Source organism: Rhynchophorus ferrugineus, unplaced genomic scaffold (assembly GCF_030347505.1).
Source record: "Rhynchophorus ferrugineus isolate W39M unplaced genomic scaffold, kcgeb_rfMv2 rfM3, whole genome shotgun sequence".
NCBI lineage: Eukaryota > Metazoa > Arthropoda > Insecta > Coleoptera > Curculionidae > Rhynchophorus > Rhynchophorus ferrugineus.
Window position 1 is genome coordinate 23,796,218 of NW_027472582.1, and position 19,986 is coordinate 23,816,203.

The 19,986-nt window shown below is 29.0% G+C and overlaps 1 protein-coding gene across 14 annotated transcripts in view; it reads right to left on the reverse strand.

Moving 5' to 3' along the window:
- Positions 1 to 3,746: 3,746 nt before the first annotated feature.
- Rbp (RIMS binding protein) overlaps positions 3,747 to 19,986 on the reverse strand; it is a 78,311-nt gene continuing 62,071 nt past the window's right edge. For 8 of the 14 annotated variants that reach the window (XM_076398612.1, XM_076398607.1, XM_076398610.1 and 5 more), the window contains 7 exons: positions 19,667 to 19,864; positions 16,495 to 16,761; positions 13,986 to 14,143; positions 13,719 to 13,896; positions 11,080 to 11,196; positions 8,552 to 8,658; positions 3,747 to 4,273 (listed from right to left, as the gene is read on the reverse strand). In XM_076398612.1, coding sequence (XP_076254727.1) covers positions 3,890 to 4,273; positions 8,552 to 8,658; positions 11,080 to 11,196; positions 13,719 to 13,896; positions 13,986 to 14,143; positions 16,495 to 16,761; positions 19,667 to 19,864 — 1,409 coding nt within the window. In that variant the 3' untranslated portion in view covers positions 3,747 to 3,889. The remainder of the gene's footprint in view (positions 4,274 to 8,551; positions 8,659 to 11,079; positions 11,197 to 13,718; positions 13,897 to 13,985; positions 14,144 to 16,494; positions 16,762 to 19,666; positions 19,865 to 19,986) is intronic. The other 6 variants (XM_076398609.1, XM_076398604.1, XM_076398602.1 and 3 more) reach the window with 6 other exon arrangements.

The window sequence follows — 19,986 nt, forward strand, 5'->3', positions numbered from 1 at the left end:
AACAAAGCCAGGCCTAATGTAACCGTTTTCTTCCACTCGGCCATGTTTTGATATGTCGTCTGACCAAGTTTCACAACCATTCAGTAAATTACTAAATATAACAGTTTACGAGAGTTTGTAACATTGGCTCATTTATAAGCTGAGTAATGAACTAGCGTTGGTATTGACAAAGGTACCATTTCTTATAACCTCGTAAACAATTTTCCATGCGCCATTTTCGTAACCCATTTTTATTGTAGCCTTTATGGAAAAAGAAATACATATTTTTTATACACGTATACAGTCGAACAACGTGAGTTTTCGAAAGAGGAATTTGAAGAACTAATATTTCGGTTAAAGCTATAATATACCAATTATTTCCAAGCGCGTCATTATAATGCAAAATAATTCGTTTCTTTTTCCACAACATTTTTTAAGCGACTTTCATGACAGTTATATCATTATGTACAGATTGAGAATGTCCACGGGCAAGCATAGTCGACAAATGGTGTTGTTCTCCCAAAAATATAATTACTCTATCTTAATTCTCGTCAAACAGAGACGTTAAACTAAAACAATTTATTCAACACAGAAGTCAAATCAAAAAACGATAACTAAACATACATATTAAAGTGTTTTTTAGTGAGAGTAAGTAAAATGTTTGGTAGTTCTTTCACTAAACTACCCTTAATAAGTTTTTTGTTCATATAATCAGAAACTATCGACGCATTTGCTTTATTATTTAAAACGCTAAACATATAATGCGCATGAGCATTCTCTGTCACTGGGTGAACGAACTTATTTGTATAATCAAAATCTTTAAATAAAAAACGCAACGAATTATTTCAATCAATAACTCTCTTGTTTAAAATTGTTTGTTGTGTGTAACATTCATATCAGTATGGTAGCTCTTTAAATATAATATCTTACAAGTTATTTATATTATACAAAAGGAAGCAAACAAAAATTTGTCGGTGTTCCTTAACAACATCAAAGGCCTTAAAGAAATTTTGCTAGATATACCCCGACCTGCTATTATCCATAGTACCTATCAATATAGTGAACTTGATCAATGAGGATTTACTTTGGATAATCTCGGCCTGATATACAATTGGAACTTTAGCAACAAAACATGTTTTAACATTAACAATTGACAAAAATTAATTGTGCGTCTTTAAAAGATACCAGAAGGCACAACGCCAATAATATAGGATACTGTCAATAAATCCCCGAGGTTTTAACATTTGAAGCATATGTCAGTGATTTAATGACAGTCTTTGAACAAAGATAAACAGTTGTGCCGGAATGTCAATTATGTGACTCCATAGACTAGAAAAACAGTAAACAATGTTCTGTTCAAACAAACATCTAGTAATTCATACCTAACAACATAAATCGATCTGTTATAAAAAGCATATTTAACAATGTTATTTCCTTTTTAAGTAACAGTGAAAAATTAACATTTTTATTTAGTTATATAGTTATAAGATTTTGGTCTTCGTCATGTTTGTACTTAAAATCTGACTTTACATGATACATTTTAATACTGCCATTGTTCTTTAAATGTATTTCTTTATAATAAGATATGATTAATAAGTAAAGCAGTTATGGTTTACCATAGAAGCTTTTTGAACACTTTTAAAAGTTTGTATAATAATAATAAACAAAAGATCAACTTACTGTTGTTGAACTTTTAAATCAGTTCATCAACAGTCGTACACCTTTAGTCATAAAAGGTTGGTCTGTTTTATCCACATATCATGACATCAATTAAACTTTATTTAATTAAATTAAAGAAATAATAATTATAATTTATTATTATAATTAAAATTATCATATAATTATTATAACTAATAGATTGTTGATAATAACTATCATATTTTAACTAATAATTAATACATTATATAATATATAATATATAAGTAATGTTATATGTTAATTATTCAGTGTTAATTAATATATTACTGATCATTTCATTTCATTTATTTATTAATTATCAGTAAATAATAATTAATACCTTAAGTAATATTTTAATGGGAGTGTTAATGTTTTGATTATTAGTTAATCTAACAATTATTTGTCGAATAATTGGTTAGTCATTAATGAACAATTACTTTATTTTTTAATGAAAAATGTATTAATAAAAGTTTTAACTGAAATTGAAAATAAATATTCCAATTTATGAAAAGCCATTTCAAATAACTAGCTAAAATCGAATATATTGATAATTTAAAGAAAATGTTTATTCTGTGCGTGTTAGATCAATATATAATTTCAGAAAAAAAATCGATTGGTTAATGGTGATTAAAACAGACTGATCCGTATATATTTATATAATAGAAGAAAATTTTCAGTCGATATATCTCAAGTATGTATAAAGAAGATAAATACATTGTTGAAAATCTCATATTCTTTAGGTATTAAAAGCTATTTCTCTATATATATATGTATATATAATAATAATAATAATAATTCTGATATAGGGTGTGCTAAATTAAAACAAATATATATAACTACACATTACAAATCTAGTCACTGTCTAATAATATATTCTAACTGTAAATTACATTATGATTTATTTAATTTATTTTTGAAACAGCAGAATGCGTTTACTGCAAGATTGACAATATATTTTAGAACACCCTATATATATACATATTTGCATTGCTTTATTTAGTGTGATTATTGGTAATAGTTTATCTAGAACAGTTATGGATTCATTTGTTTTTTGTTTTTTCTTCTTTTAAGTCCACCGAAAAATAATAAACCATTTTAAGTTTAATAAATGGAGCTATACGATTTTTTACTTTAATTTAAATTATTGATTATTAAACAAGTGCTACTAATGTCGATATTATATTTAAGTTTTTTAGGATTTTGATCAATTAATTGAATTAGTTGATTAATAAATTTAAATTCGAAATTAATCTAGTCTTCTTTAATTGTCTAATCGAAATTGATTCTACAATGCTGTATCGGTTACCCTGTATAATATAAAATAAAGGAATATAATTAATTACGTCGGTGGACTAAAGAGCTTTTTATTAATTTTATACAATTTAATTTATTTTAATACATACCTAACTAGAGTGAGAAAACATTTAAAATGTTGCGTTTATATTTACAGTGAAATATAGAATTTTCTTTACACCAAACGCGAATCTCCTTTTTGCTAAGGCCTTTCTATGGAAGCGTGCACATGAAAAGAAACAATACAAACAGGATGAGGAGAAATTAGGAGATACGGTAAGAGATAGGTATATATAAAAAAACGTTCATCAATAAATTAATAAGGCCCCGAATGATTCCTTAATGAAAATACGTGTTCTTACAGTAACATTAATAGTAAATCAGCTGTTTTAGTTTAAATTACATATGTATAACTACACAGTTCTTAGTTGTAAAAATGTTTGTTCTTTTTTTTTGTACAAATTTGCCAATTCGTAACTGTACAATTATTGTCTTAATTCCCATTCTTTGTTTCATGATAAATTTAAACGCAACATGTTTGAAACGTTTCCCAAAATATTCAGTACGACTTCCTGACCACAATTCTCAATATACTCTTTATATATATGTATATATATATATATATATATATATATATATATATATATATAACGATGGAAAGAAAACAACACGTAATAACATTAGCCTTCATAAAAATGTAGTTCGAACTAAACAAGAATAACGTATTATAGATATCAAAAGCTTCATATTTTACCGATTTTTTTTAAATATATATATATGTTACAATAGCCAATTTTCAACCAACAACTATACAGATTCTTGTCTGCCGCGTACCTCTATCAAGGCACCTGATATAAACATCTGGGTTTCTTCCATTGTTTCTTGACACCAAGCGCTTCCGATGAATCTAAAATAAACCGCGCCCATTTAAATTTAAGGGTTATTTCCCGCCCAAACCGAATTTCATAAATATTAGTTCTTTGCCTTTCGAGAGGATGTCGCCACCAGGAGCAGTGATCTCGTTCAATTTCTGCATCAGGTTTGGACCGCCCGGAGCCCCAGGTGTCGTTTGGGCGGTGCCCTGGGGCATACCACCAACCGTTGGTATGACCTGAGGCACCCCTTTATGTGGTATTCTCTGACTTTGTTGATCGTTTTGTTGGTAGTTTTGTTGTTGGTTCTGTTGAGCTTGGTTCGATCCAGTCAGGCTGGAGAACAGTCCACCGGTTGTAGTGTTCTGCTGGGGCTGCTGCGCTTGGTTGGGTTGCGTGGATTGCGGTTGTTGCTGATTACCACCGGGCCTCAACATCCCTCTGAGCCTCCCCTAAAACATGAAAACTTAACGTTATAAAGGTGTATACTATTCGGAAAACCTTTGTAATTGGGAATTCAAAACATTAATATATAATAAACAAAATCGAACAAGTTTTAAATTACTTTATAGTAACTGTCAATTAATTCTGAGATCACAAATTCAAAACTGTATTGATTTGATCATAAAAATGAAAGTTCCACTCATAAGTCATTATTCCAAACAAGTAATAATTAAAAAAGTAGCATCAGGTTCGGAGGATGTAAATATTCCATATAAATCTTCATAAATTTAGTGATATATGCAAGTTTTCTTCAGATCTTCAACCCGTATATCAAGATTGTAGTTTCCAAGTTCACGCATGGTGGCAGCACTGCTCTCTTATAGCAGTTGACAGCTGACGACGTTCCATTAAACATCGTTTGGAACTTGCTCGTTCAACAACAACGTTTGTGGATGTTACATGCTTAGCAAACGGGGGAATATCATGACAAATGCACTCTAAGGTGCATATTAGCAGTACTTTGTTATTTTTCAGAAGTAAATACCGTCAAGCTATGAGTACTGTAATTATTTTGTAACGTGTGCAGAATAAAAATATGCAAGTGAACACCTGGTGAAAATTTATACTTTCCATCTTCTCGAGGAATGTCGTCGGTATACAGGTCACAGGTCCTGTATACGTAAATATTATAAAAGTATGAAGGATACAGTACTGCAACTCGAATGTGAAAGCTCTTCCACGCCCAACTTACTCATCAGATATATTACTTTCTGATTAGGGATACCGAGAAAAAAAAATAAAAATATATATATATATATATATATATATATATATATATATATATATATATATATGGCCTTCAAAATTAATTGAAGTTAAATTTAAAGGTTCATCGAAAATATCACTACTTTACCTCACTATTTTTATTTTTTCTTAAAAATATTGATACATTTTTTTGTAAAATATCGATATTTTTTTTCTCCGATATATCGATTGGATGATTATTGGATCCCTGTCAAGCCAACATCGTTATTTCCACACGGTATCGCGATATTACCAAAAAATGAAGATGGAAGTTATAGAAAATGATGGAAAATATTTTGATCTGTATAAATGGTTCACAATAAATGTTTTTATTAAGTGAAATAATTATCAGAATACATGCTAGAGCATAATAATTAATGCGAATATGCTGATGAATAATTGGAATACCATAAAATATATACCTTTATTATTTTAACTTATACTTCAGACGCTTTACAAAATAGAATATTGTCGATTGGAATGCTACAAATAGTTTTAACAAGACACACGTACCAATAGATGGTTAAATAAAATAAAGGTAAAAATGTTGGACATTTTTTTGTTGAAAAAGTGATCACATAGATAAGTGCAGATTAGAAAATTGATTTTGTTGTGTAAATTTAAGAATTGTGCTTTAACATACTTTTTGTCTAAATATCCAGTTTGACTTTATTTTTGCTCAACAAACATGTTATTTTTCAACTTACCGTCGTAAGATGTAATGATTTTTTAGCCTACCTAATGAATGAAAATATTTGAACTTGATATTGAATATTTGAATGAATTAAATTTGATATTTGAATTTTCTGTTCTTTGATTAATAAATATATAATATTTACAATTTGTTGTATTTACAAAATTACTGAAATAAAAATATTACGCGGCACTTTTAAAATACCTACCTGTTCATCCTTTGATAAGCTTGTTAATAGTTGTGTATTGATGATATAAATGTCGCATTGATTACATGAAGAATATTTTTAAAATGTGTATATCTAATCTAGTATGTTATATGTCATGAGGTGAATAAGCTATGTTAGTATTTACTAGGTCTACCAAATATGAGTGATCGAAAAATTTCAACTAATTTAAAAAATAATAACGATATAAAACTGATTCAAAATGAATATATATTAAATCACACTAGTAAATATTAATAATTAATTCATTAACATATAATATTAATTCATTAATATATACAAAATTTATACTATTGAATAGAAAAAATTGCTTAATGATAATTATTTAAATCATTAAAATTTTGAAAAATATTATAAAATAACTATATTAATACAACTATTTCACTAAAAAAATATTCTATAACTTAATAAAGTTTTACAAAAAATATGAGATATTATGCGTGGTACTTATTAGTAAAGGATATCCATTAGATGAGTTTTCTGTGCACGTTTTGGTAAATATAAATGACTTAAAAAGTTAAAAAGGTTTAAGAATACCGATTTGGCTTTATGAATGCAGGCAAAACATACAATTTTTTGGTATATACATTCAATTATATATCAAATCAAAATAAAATATTATACTGATATTTTTATTAAAAGAATGATCGTTAATTATTACTTACTTGTTGAAATAACGATTAACAAACTGTATCATTGTCAACATATAAAGGTTTTGATTAGGTAATTTAGAAGTAAGGATTTAATTTATATTGGAAATCTACGAATCTAAAGAGTCGAGGAGCTTTAGGAACATCCAATAGGCATGGAAATGATAATTGATATCTTATGGTGTTTAAAGCAAAAAAGTAAATGTTAAATGTGAGTTTACATATTGTACATGAACTGTTAAAAAGTGTTGAAATAATTCTAATAAATCTGTAAAGTAAAAATATCAATTCTGAATATGCCAAAAAAGCACAATAAGAGAATATAAATACAAAATATGTTTTAATTATTTAATATCAAGCAGCACGTACTGAAAAAGTTATTCTTAGTAAAAAACCATTGTGTCTATTAAAAATTAACAAAGCACAAAGACATTTTTCATTGAAGGCGTTATTAAATTTAGAAGTATTATGAACAAAAAAAATCATGTAAATTATGAGAAAGTGTAGAAGCAGTGTAAAACCTTTAGAATATATAAACACTGGAAATAATATTAATTTTTAGTTTAATAACTAACTTAAAGAAAAATATTTCATTGTTTAGAAATTGACAGATTATAAAAAACAGAAACAAATGATTAATTAGCTATTACATTTGGAGATATCCAGGGATTGCACTATAAGGTTTCTGTTTTTCGTAAATATAAGCTGTACCAAGAGCCCTTTTACATTTAAATACTTTCAAAAAAGAAATGCCCTACTAAAAAACTGTTTTATATAAACATTGGAGTATGTCCTGGAATTATGTAATTATGGAATTATGTTCCTTAGTTGTTCTTAGAAGAATCAAAATATATTCCTTTGACAGTGATTCCGTTCTCTGATAATGCTTTCTGCGAAACAGACAATTTCGGTATAGAAGATATAATAAAAAACTATTGTTCCAACTTGTATAAGATCTCAGTATGCAATAAAGTACTTGTTATTAAAACTGAAAATATATGGAAACTCTGGTATCCGTGTTCAAACATCAAAATAGTAAAACATTTTCAATTTAGGTCGCTCTGGATGATCCAAAGAAGGTTAGACTTCAAAGTAGTAAGAACTATTATATAAACTTACTACATCCTGTATAAGAATGTATAAGAACATCATTACAATTTAATGAAAATTAAAAAGGAGTCAAAGTAAAGGAATTTTGCCCAACACTAAAGAAAATCTAAATAAGAAATTATTTTACAGTCTAAATAACGCGTATTTGAATTGTTTCTTGAATTTAATATAACATTTTGTATTAAATAATATAGTTAAATTTAAGAATAGCTTTTAATATTATAGTTACCATAATATACAATATAATATTGATTATATTGGAATATATAAAAATATAAAAAGTAGAAAAACGTTGGACTATAAATGTTAAACCTGGTTGTCAGTAAAATCTGGTTATCACCTATCACATAACCCCCATATATTTATAAAAAACTGTAAATGCTGTTTACTTACTGTAAAATATACTGAAACGCTACCAAAACTTTCATACTTAAGAATGCTTTAAGTAACAATGATTTTAAACATTTTTAATGAAAATACATTCTTTATACTTATGTACAATGGTGTATCAATATTAATTATTTAAAGTATTTTTTTTGGTTTTAGTATGTTAAATAATATATTTTTATCGTGTATACATTCCCCTTAAATATATTATAATTTTGTTGTGATTCTACATCTACACAATGACAATTATTAAGCAAACCAAGCACAATAACTAGTAACACAACGGTTAATATAGCAGTATCATATCAGAACTAAACAGAAAACGCCTACAGATCTTGAGTCAGAGTTAGACAATTTGAGGAGTCTGAGATAGAGAGATAGAGAGAGATATAGAGAGAGAAAGTAACAAAAATACCTGTTGGTGCTCAGTAGAAGTGTTGTTCGTGTTGGACATCGATGCTGATTGAGTTGTGTTGAAGGATGAGTCTAACTGAGAGGATCTATACAACAGGTGGCAGGCATCTAGACCAACAGACAGACAAACGGACAACGATCAGGCAATGTGGCAACGCTGTTCAGCGAATAGCGGACAAAGAATTTATCAGGCGCACATTTCAATCCATCATATAAATTAACATGGACAAATATTCTTCTTAAGGACATTTACATAAAGAGATAAGTGAAATGTTCATGGTTTGAAGTTGTCGCATATATATTATATGTACATGGGAATTCCAAGGAGACCATCAAGGTTGTCAAATCGTTAATTTTTACTCATATTAATCAATATAGTGTCATACTTGTTTAAAAGATGTTCGTTGTAGCTTCGTTATAGTAGGTATAAGTTATGTTTTAGAAAGTAGTGACCATAGTATTCATCCATGTTAATTGATATATGAAGTAAGATTCGAAAACGATGTATTGTAATAGATTGTTTTAAAACGTATTATACATATTACGAATTAGAAAATACATCGTTGATGTGTGCCAAAATAAGTTAATTTAAAAGATACTGCTAACAAAGCTCAAATAACAAACATGTAAAAGGTTTCTTCCTATTTTTAAAAACATATGCTTGTGAAATTACTACAGTGTAGTAAGTATTATTTATTAAAAACAGAGACATTTAAAATTTAATTAAAGAGATAATAAGGTGAGCATATTACGAAAGCTGTGATTAAAAAATAAATAGAAGCTGTGGTAAAAAGCAGATATTTGATTGAAAAAGAGAATTCTGATGTAGCACTTTCTTGATTAACTTAATTGTTTTACTCTTTTGACAATATTCTCATAGAATATTATTTATTTAAATTTGTTATTTATTTCTTTTTTTGTTTAATTTACAAGATGAAGCTATAAATTATGTATAGATCATATTAATATAAAAAAATTAAATATATTTTAAATATTTAGGGATATTGTAGTGTTCTTTTGTAAACTTGCAGACTATTAAGTTTAGATTATTATAAATATGTTAATATACATTACTTATTATTAGGTACAGTATTTAATTATTAGAATTTCTGGTTATTATTATTATATTTAAGGACATTATATAAGGACATTATATAACTCAGTTAATGGAATGATGATGTTTTATATAAAAATAAAAATTACATTCTAAAAATAATTAATATTAATTTTCATTATTTTGCAACTTAATTAGAAAAGTCGCTAAAAATTATTTTCTTTTTGAGACTTATTAAAAGAAGATCTGTTATTGATTTCAATATCTGACTATTAATTGAAGGAATTCAGGCAATTTGAATATGTAGTTAACGATAAAAACAAAAATGTAAATAATTTTTTCAGGAACAGTAGAGTATTAGACTAGAAACAGTATAGGCTATCAAGTAGATACAGAAAGATGGATAACAACTTGATCTGGCAGAAAGATATGGGTCAGTAGAGACGTTTAAGTTTATAGCGTAACGTCTTACTGACGTTGTGCAACAGGACAACAACAATCTATGTGAACATTGGAAAACTGAATTAAATTAATTTTCTGATTAAAAAAGTAATTATTTTTGACTATTTAAAATTAAATACCATGCCTATTTTGTCATATTTTTTCCATAGAAATATAGACAAATCACAATTAATATATATGAAACTAACAATCATAATTCAAACGCAAGATGTATATTAGAAAACTAAATATATATAAAATTATTTTAAAAAATTTAAATAGTGCAATGTTTATGGATATTACTAGTGCTTTGTAATTAATAGAAAAGAAACCTTTTTAACAATGATGATAGTGTGATCCTCATTCAGCATCCTTTGAATTAACGAATTTATTATAAAGAGGTAGAAAAGTTAGAGCTAGCATTTGGCAAACCGTTTATATAGTGCAGTTCATACATTGAAAGTACACATTTCAAATAACTCACAGTTTTCTCATTAAGAAGGTTCGAGAAAATTGGAGGTATTTGTAGAAACAATTAAAGCTTAAAGTTGTTCTCAACATTGTGCACTGAAGGTACAAATACTAACCACAGTGTCAAGAACAAGTTTATGTACATCACACCCTTGCAGTATAGAGAACACACAAAGAATAGCAAGTGTAAAGATTTCCAAGACGTTCGATGCAAATATGTGTCTTGTTCGTACAGTTATGTCAATAGAATAAACACAGGAAAACAAAAAAGAAAATAAATTTGGAAGAAGTGGAACAATTTTGTGTAATGAAAGCGTCCCAAGGTGGGAATATTGTTTCTTTTTCTTGGAGCAAGTGTGTGATGGAGACCTAACAAATACCTTATAAATATATTATGTGTATATAAAATGTTCGTTAAAAACGAAAATAAAAAATCAATATATAATCGGAAATTAAAATATTTATTTGATATCGAAATCAGACAATTTCTATTAAGACAAAAAAAAACGAAATAATTTTCAAAATATACTTTCGTCTCTCTATATAATTATAATAAAACATACCTTTACCTCTAGAAGGTTGTCCGCTTTGAGTGCTACGCATTTGGTTTTCCCTTGGGGGCGGAGGTGGTCCCCTAGCTCCAGGTCCTGCTCCTCTAGGCACCCCTTGACCACCTCTCCCTGATTAAAATAAATGTTTACAAACAAGAACCTACGAATTATTTAATACTATGATTAATTTTGTGCTAGTTTGAATTCTATAAAAGAAATGAAGACGGAACAAAATAAACTATTTTAAATGTCTTCTTCACTATATAGAACAAACTATACCAATTTTAGGTTAACAATAATTTTCCATTGTATATTGCATATATAAAATAGTTAAGAAAATAATTTTTGAATGAAATACATTATAATTATTGAAACAAATACGTATATACAATAAATATAAAGGCAACTGTCAGATCATTGAGTCTGAAGGGAAACGGTTAAATTCATGAAAAGCTTCTATTTTATAAGTTAGTTCGTTATATTGTCGCTATAGGTATATCTCAGAAATGTTGATTCCTTGCCAACTCTAGGCCTATAATAAGATCGTTCTAGTCTACTTGGTTCAGTCAGTGTTGTTTTCAACATTTTGCCTCAAAAACCAAAACCAACTTGCCTAGAAGATTTTCCAAGATCTTTTACTATAAAGCTTTGATTTACAATTTATATCATCTTCAAATTCATATTCATTTTCGAAAAGAATAAGACGTGATAAAATATTTTAATATAGAATTGACTAACTTGCAGACGTAGAAGCTTATTTTGTTTATTGGTATTCCATATTTTATATTTCTAAATAATTCTATAAAATTTAATAAATAGTTTTAAAAAGTAGTAAGATGTTATTGCATAGCGAAAAGCCTGCAAAATATACCTTTAACGTTTAATAATAATCATTTTCCTTAAATAATTTTGCTGTGTTGAATAGAGCCTAAAACTTGCTAATAAACTAAACTTTGGAGCAATTAATACTTTTATTGACACTGTAGCGAGGTTCTTTTATTTGAGTCAGTTAGTGAACTAATGCATTATCTTAATGATTGTCTTGCAGTACGGATTTATTGCTGTAAAAAAATTGGTTAAAAATATTATATTAATAATCCAATTTTATTTCTTTATCAGTTTAATAGTAATCTACAAATAAAATTTCTTTTGATTATTAAACGGCTTCCGACTATTATTTGCTTTGTTTTATTTTTGATATACAGGCTTACGATATTATATCCAAGTATATCCAATTCATATATAGTTCTAAAATGTTTAAAATACTCAAAAATTTTTGCATTGCAGTTATATTGATGTAATAGCGTAATATTAAGTATATAACAGGTCAATTGAAAAGTCCCTGGCCTACCATAGTAAAACACATTTTTTTGACCAAATTAGTTTTTTTTATTCAACATAAGGGTGATAAACTGATTATAGCGGCCCTCCAACTTTTCGATACTATTTTCGTAGTACGATTTATCCTTTTATTCAAAATAAGCCTCAGTTTCGGCGATCATCTCTTCATTCCACGAAAATTTCTTACCAGCGAGCATTCTTTTGAGATCTGAAAACAAGAAATAGTCGCTGGGGGCCAGATCTGGAGAATACGGTGGATGAGGAAGCAATTCGAAGCCCAATTCATGGATTTTTGCCATGGTTTTCACTGACTTGTGACACGGTGCATTGTCCTGGTGAAGCAGCACTTTCTTTTTTTTCAAATGCGGCCGTTTTTCGGCGATTTCGTCCTTCAAACGTCCCTGCGCATCTCAAAATACAGACGCCATAACCTTGCCAGCCGACTGTTGCGTTTTCCCACGCTTTGGAGTGGGTTTATCGTGTGCAGTTCACTCGGATAACTGAGTGAAATGATGGAGCCATGTTTCATCCATTGTCACATATCGACGCAAAAACTCGTGTTTATTATGCTTGATCATCTTCAAACACTGCTCCGAATTATCAACTCGTCGCTGTTTTTGGTCAAACGTGAGCTCGCGCGACTCTGTGCAAAATACAGAGCTTTCTCATACCCAAATATTCGTGAATGATATGATGTACACGTTCAGTTGATATCTTTATAGTGTCTGCTATTTCATTCAATTTCAATTTACGGTCATTCAAAATCATTTTGTGAATTTTTTAATGTTTTGGTCCGTCTCAACAACCTCTTTTGGGCCATGTCCACCGTCCACCACCTTCGGTGCTCATTTCACTAGATCTAAACTTAGCATACCAATCCTTGATGGTTGATTTTCCTGGAGAAGTGTCCGGAGACTCGGCATCAAGCCAAGTTTTTTCTTCAACTGTATTTTTTCCATTCAAAAAGCAATATATACAATATATGACACTCGAAATTCCTTTTTACCTATTTTTTTCACAATAACAAAAGTTGCTTCACTCAAAATGCTATAATTCACAACAAACTAATGATCCGACATCTGTCAAATCTATAAACGCATTTCTTTTAAAGATTAGGACTAACTAAAAAAAACATAGGGATTTAATTCTAGTGGCGCCATCTATGTGTCAGGCCGAGTACTTTTTAATTGACCTGTTATATTGAAGTTATGAAGATGGTGGAATTTTTAGTTTTGTTGAGAAATAAAAAGTTTTCCATGGACTTATTGAAGAATCTAGTATATTAACAAAATTCTATATAAATAACATACCGGATGTTTGACCTTGATTTGGTTGCCCGCCAGGTCCATATTGATCAGGCGCTTCTGTCAAAAAGTTGGATGGCACTAAACCGCGTACTCCATCAATTTCCGCCATGTAAAAACCGTCATCGTCCATGTCGCCGTAAACGGTGATTACTTGGCCAGTGGTGAAGCTTAATTCTACCTGCAGTTGGTGTTAAGAAAAAATGGGTAGAGTTCTCTTGCGTGGCAATATATCGTTATCGAAACGAGAGGAATAGCGTTTTTTATATTTACCTCGGCATCAACGTTTGGACTCAACTCCTGGGGATCGTAATCGTAAAGAGCAATCATCCTCTTTGCCGGCATATTAGCGCAAATGTCACCCCACCGATCTCTGCTTTGATTACCGTCTAACTCCATTACCATATTGTGTGGAACATAACCCCTTCGTCCTAAAACATATTATAAATGAAAATCATAATTATAGTGAAATACAATACATCAAATAAAATGTATTAATTGGAAAAAATAAGAATAAAATGAAGAAATTCATGTTACTAGATGCAAGTATTCGTGAAAATGTAAAATTTCAATATTAAACAACAGTTGAGTTTTAAAATTCGATAGTTTTAATATTTTTCTACATAAAGTAACATTTTTTTATTTAGTATCATCGTGTTACCTAATCATGAGTGTATAAAGGCATTAACCATGAATTCATTCCTTTCGTTGTTTAATTTGAAGAAATCTGCAGCCGAAACCAATCAAACGTTTGTGCAGCTTCGTCAAATTCCCAAATTGTCTGTTGCGGTTGCAAAGATTTAAAAAATAGTATTTTTAATGTCACAAAAAAAAAAGGTTTTGAACGACTAAATACGTTTGAAGACATTGAATTGTAAGATTCATTAGACCAAAAAAAAAAATTTCGGACATCGGTTGATTAAATTGATGAATTAACTGTTCTCAAACGTTTACGTACTATGGGAAAGATCCAAAAAGAAATGGCTATCGCACAAATGGACTGAGAATGTCATTTTCAACCGTTTCAAAATCGTGGCATCATTGCTTGCAAAACGACGAGTTTTTTGTAGCATACTGTGGCCAACGATTAAAAGTGGATCTACTACAATAATTGTAAGTCCAAAAAGTCATAGGTAAGTCCAGGGGAACTATCTACATGGATATTGAAATGGCATATTCATGTCCTAATTGCTTGCGGTGTATATGGTGCGTTCAGCAAGGTACAGAGTATTTTAAACTACTAAAACGAAATGAAACATCTAAAAACTAAAAATATGTCCACCGATATTAATTAAACAAATTGAATGAGATATTTTGGTAAAAGATATCAGCTACAGATATTATATTTTGGAATGCTCGGCCCGAAAGAATTGTGAAGGATATACTGTTACAGATATAATGAAAAGTTCTACACATACAGTGTATTCAACAGGCATAATGTCTTCTGATTCCTACTTCTTAAGATCAATGTAGCATGGCTTAGCTAGCAGACGGTTTCTAAATGCTGAAGAATTTCGAAAATGGATCGATAACTGGATTGTTGCCAAACTAACATGGGTTTTTTGACATGGTATTGTACTATTACCATAAAGTTGTAGAAATAAACAGAAAATGTTTTGATTAATATATATTGTACCAATTCTCAAAAAATCCCTGTGTAAAGTGAGTGAAAATAAAAAAGTATGATGTGAATTAAAAAATTAGAAAATAGAGCAATATCCGAATATATCAAGCACTTAATAATATTAAACACTGCTTTAATAAAAAAAATAGTAAGAGTAAAACTTAATATAAATGACAAATTTGAATAATGTAATATTTGTATAATGAATTTCACTTATCCAAAGCAATCTCCCTTGAATACCAAGCATTAATGCTAATATAATATACAATGGAATTAAATATTGACAAATTGGCGTTATGACGTTAATTGAATTTTGGATGAAATATTCTCAAAGAAACGATGTTGTGTGTGAAGGCGAATTATTGCAAAGAGTTGATGATTCATTAATTTCAGTCTCCTCAGACGACTAATATTGGCCAAGAGATAAGTAATACTCAAATATGGTCCATTCAATAAAATAATGAACCCACGTCATCTAAATTTATGACGTCAAAACGTTGCTTTTTCCGCATCAACTTTTAGTTTTACCGCATAAATTTTGACTTCGATATATAACAAAATTCTAACTTAATAAAATAATGGAACAAAAATAATGTTATATATTTATATATAAATATATAAATATATTTATTTTAACATTATAGTATATTTAATACATATATCTTAACTCGTTCTTGTTCGAAGTAAGCCGAACTAATGTGGCTTCGACATTTTTAGAGTAACAAAATACAGAGACTTGAGTTTTTTTATTTTCAAAACAAACAAATCGCCAAAACAGCGTTTGTCGGTTTATAAATTGTAATTACAATCACTAATGTTTTTAAGAATTTTACAGACTACATTTTTTTGACAACCAGTCGAATTTTGTAGGCTGATTTAGTTACATGTTCAAACGTATCAGACAGTATTGTGTAAAATTTTAACTAAAATAAAATGAGAGGAAAAATATTATCTGATATTAAAACAAATTTACAAATTGCGATAGACAATACATTCGATCGTCATGACGTAACAAGGAACGTTACTTTGAATAGACTATAGCATTACTTATTGGCCAGGAAAAATGTATTCATAATGAACAGCATCACAATTTTAGACTATTTTTAATTACAGTAATATAACAACACTGGAAGCCACAATCCCTTTTTATTCGCTTACCTCGACATTCGCCCCAATAGAAACCATCTCCATCCTTGTCGCCCCATACTTTAATGGTGTCTCCTTCGGAGAAAGGTAGTTCTTCATCACAAGTGTCTGGATTTGGTGACATAGTAGCTGGATCATAATCGAAAAGTGCAACAAAGTATCGTGATCTTTTTTGTGGGTTAGGTGGATTATTCGGATTATTCTGAGGATTATTTGGCGATGGACGCATGCCAGGCTGTTGATTGCGCATTATCTGATTCGTACGTTGATTGGGCGTAACTGAAAATATATATATCGGTATTATTATCCAACAAAATCCAAAAAATGTCGGTTATGTGTCATTTATATCCGTTAATATATTAATTTCTTAAGTTTCGAATACGATCGCAAATCGCTTTTCTATTGTCATGATGCCTATATGGTAAAATAAAGCAAAATTTTCAAATATAATCTACCTAAATCTAAAAAAATCTATTGAAGTATGATAACTCTATCTAGAATCTAAATATATGTAATTATAAATTCTAAAAGGGATTTTCTATCGGTGTAATTTCGTGCCAAAACTATACTCACCTTTGTTTTAAATTTCAATCTCAATAATATTAGAGTGAAAAGTGTGATGCTTGTCTATTATTCTTTCAGTGATAGTGATTTATTTAAGTGCCAGTGCGTAGTTCGTGTTTCATATAAAGTAGAATACTGATGTGGCATTTCGGTGAAATTATTGTACTTGATATATTTATAACTTTAAAAGTATTATACATTATAATATCATAATTCTTCTATATTATAAAAACTAAAAATATAATTATACCGTGTCACGCCTTTTATTATATTTTATTTTAGAATGTATATTTAGTACTTATGGTATATTTCTACTGCGTTTATTACTTATTATTAATTGTATTAAGAATTAAATGTTGATTAATTGTTAAAATTGCTTTTATAAATGCAGGAATTCCTTACAAAAATTAAAATAATTATTAATCGATTTTCTAACAAAAACGCTCATAATTTAACGGCGTATGATACCCATATTAATAATGTACACGTTCTCCCTCAAATCGAGTATTCACAGTCAAGTTAAAAAATGTCAATCAAAGATCAGCCATATGGATTAGCTATAATTGATGACAAATATAGATCGATCCAGTATTCAAGGTGTTTGGGATCATATTAAAAAATTAATCTTAAGAGCAGGTGTATTTAACAAAATACTGGCTATTTCACTGAAATTACAACCGATCGAAAGGTAAAATGTAATAAACTGCGGTCGCCATTTTAGTTTTGACCCTAGCTCTAGTAGCTCTTGGTTGTTATAAATAGTAGGCCGTAACTAATGTGAAGAGATATGTGACGAAATTCCATCCAGGCGCGTATCTATTCAATTTGTATTTTAATTTTGTATACTGAATTCAAATTCATTATATTGTAGATGTAATTGACCCTGCAGAAGTAAAAGCTCAGATAAATATGATTAGAAGACTTTTATGTGAGCATATCTCATCAAATTGTGATTTTGATGAAACTCGTTGATCATATATAGTCATATATAGACATTAAAATTGAACAAGAAATTATCGAAGATTGACTCGCTTGAAAATTTTCAGATGTGAAATATTGAAACAACAACTAAATCCTCATTTATTAAGATTGCGGGGTCCTATTTTGGTAAAAATATTACCACTTTTAAATTCGAGTGTAATTAATCAGGAATTTATAAGAGTGTATCTAAGGATTAGTGGGATTTAAAACTCCAGGGAAGTATTAAAATAAATTCGCATCTCCTGGTTGGTATAACATTAATATAAAAGGGAAGGGAATGTTAAAATGTAATATATTAAAACATATATGGGGCATGAAAATGACTACATTAAGTTATTCCTATTAAAATTGTATAGAAACATGATTACTGCCAAACTAGCAGCTAAAATTTTGATTTTGTGAAAGTGGCAATTTATAAAGATTAGACTTATTGACTCGTTAAGATATTCAGCAAGCAAATCCAAAGAATTCCACAGGTAAAAGGCATAAAAGTGACGCTACAAGTTTTAAAGCATTAGTAAATAAGATCAAACAATAAGAATAGAGAATTTTAACAAGGATAGAATTGAATTTTTTTTTGATGAACAATATAATCGTTCGGATCGGACAATGCGTTCAGTTAATATGTTAAGTTTGGGGAGTGTATAATTTTATAGATTTATTATTTATTATTTTATATATTTATTACTTTGTTTGTTATTTTGTGTGGCTGTAAAGATAATAAAAGCTGTAAAGACACCACATAAAAAAGTGCTGTTGAGTTTTAGTCATTTGTAGTGTTGAAAAGAGTTTATCGCATATTTCTATAGAAGTACAAAAACTTTGGTTTGCTATTGTAAAGTTTATATATTGATAAATAAATTGTATTTATTATGTTACTTTCATTTTCTCTTTTTTTCCTTTCAAAATTACTTTAAAATTAAGCATATTTATAAAAGATTCTTCATATTAACATATTAGAAAATATGAAAATTATATCAAGGATTGTTAACTTTATTTTCAAAAGAAATTTTAAATTAATTTGTTAATTCAAGATAATGAATTCTGTTTATATAATATTCTTAAAATTTACGAGAATTGGAAACGTCGCGTGCTGAATAAATCAAACGATTAGTTGAATAAATCTTTGTGGATCCTCATGAAAAGTGGTATTATAATTTTTAGTTAGGGGTTAAAATATTTTGTGATTCTCTGTAACAATATTTTACCCATAATTGGCTCGCTTATATATCAAAACCCAAAGATATTGTTCTTTATTTGTGATCTAATTCTTCAGTGACAAAAAAGATTTGGAATTTTATAACCAATCACAAAATGTATCTATTACAAAAATTTCAAGAGTAGAAAATCATGGATGTATAGCACAAACTATCGACGCCGAGGAAACAATATATTCCGAAAAACAGTCAAAATAATTATTTTATGACTGATTTAAAAAATGTTTTAAATTTGTTCCGTTCATTTGAAAATGTAGCAGAAGTTGGTAGCAATGTACAATATTTTGGATAGAACATTTTCGAAATTTCTTTAGTAGCAGTTTTTAACTTCCCAAGGCAGCACATTTGTGTTAAAATATTAATGAATCAAAATACTTATAAAGTATATTATCAAGTACTGCACTATCCGTGATCAAAAATACCTTGTTGGCCCTGAGCTCCCTGATAATACTGTTGATTTTGTTGTGGCGGACCACCGGCTTGCTGCTGGCCACCTTGTACCGGTCCCGGACGCTGCTGGTTCCTGTTGAATCTCCTATTACGACCGTCGGGCATCTCGTCCTCGGACATGTTCCCTTCATAATTCTCCTTAGTTATTTCTGTAAGCGATCGGGGAGGAGCTAGTTTTCAATTGTGGGAGAGAATGTTTCGCCTAAGCCGTTAGTAATTTTGATTTCGTACACCAAGACTCTATGCTCTATATCAACTCTAATTTGGTTTCAAATGCTAATTCTAACTAATC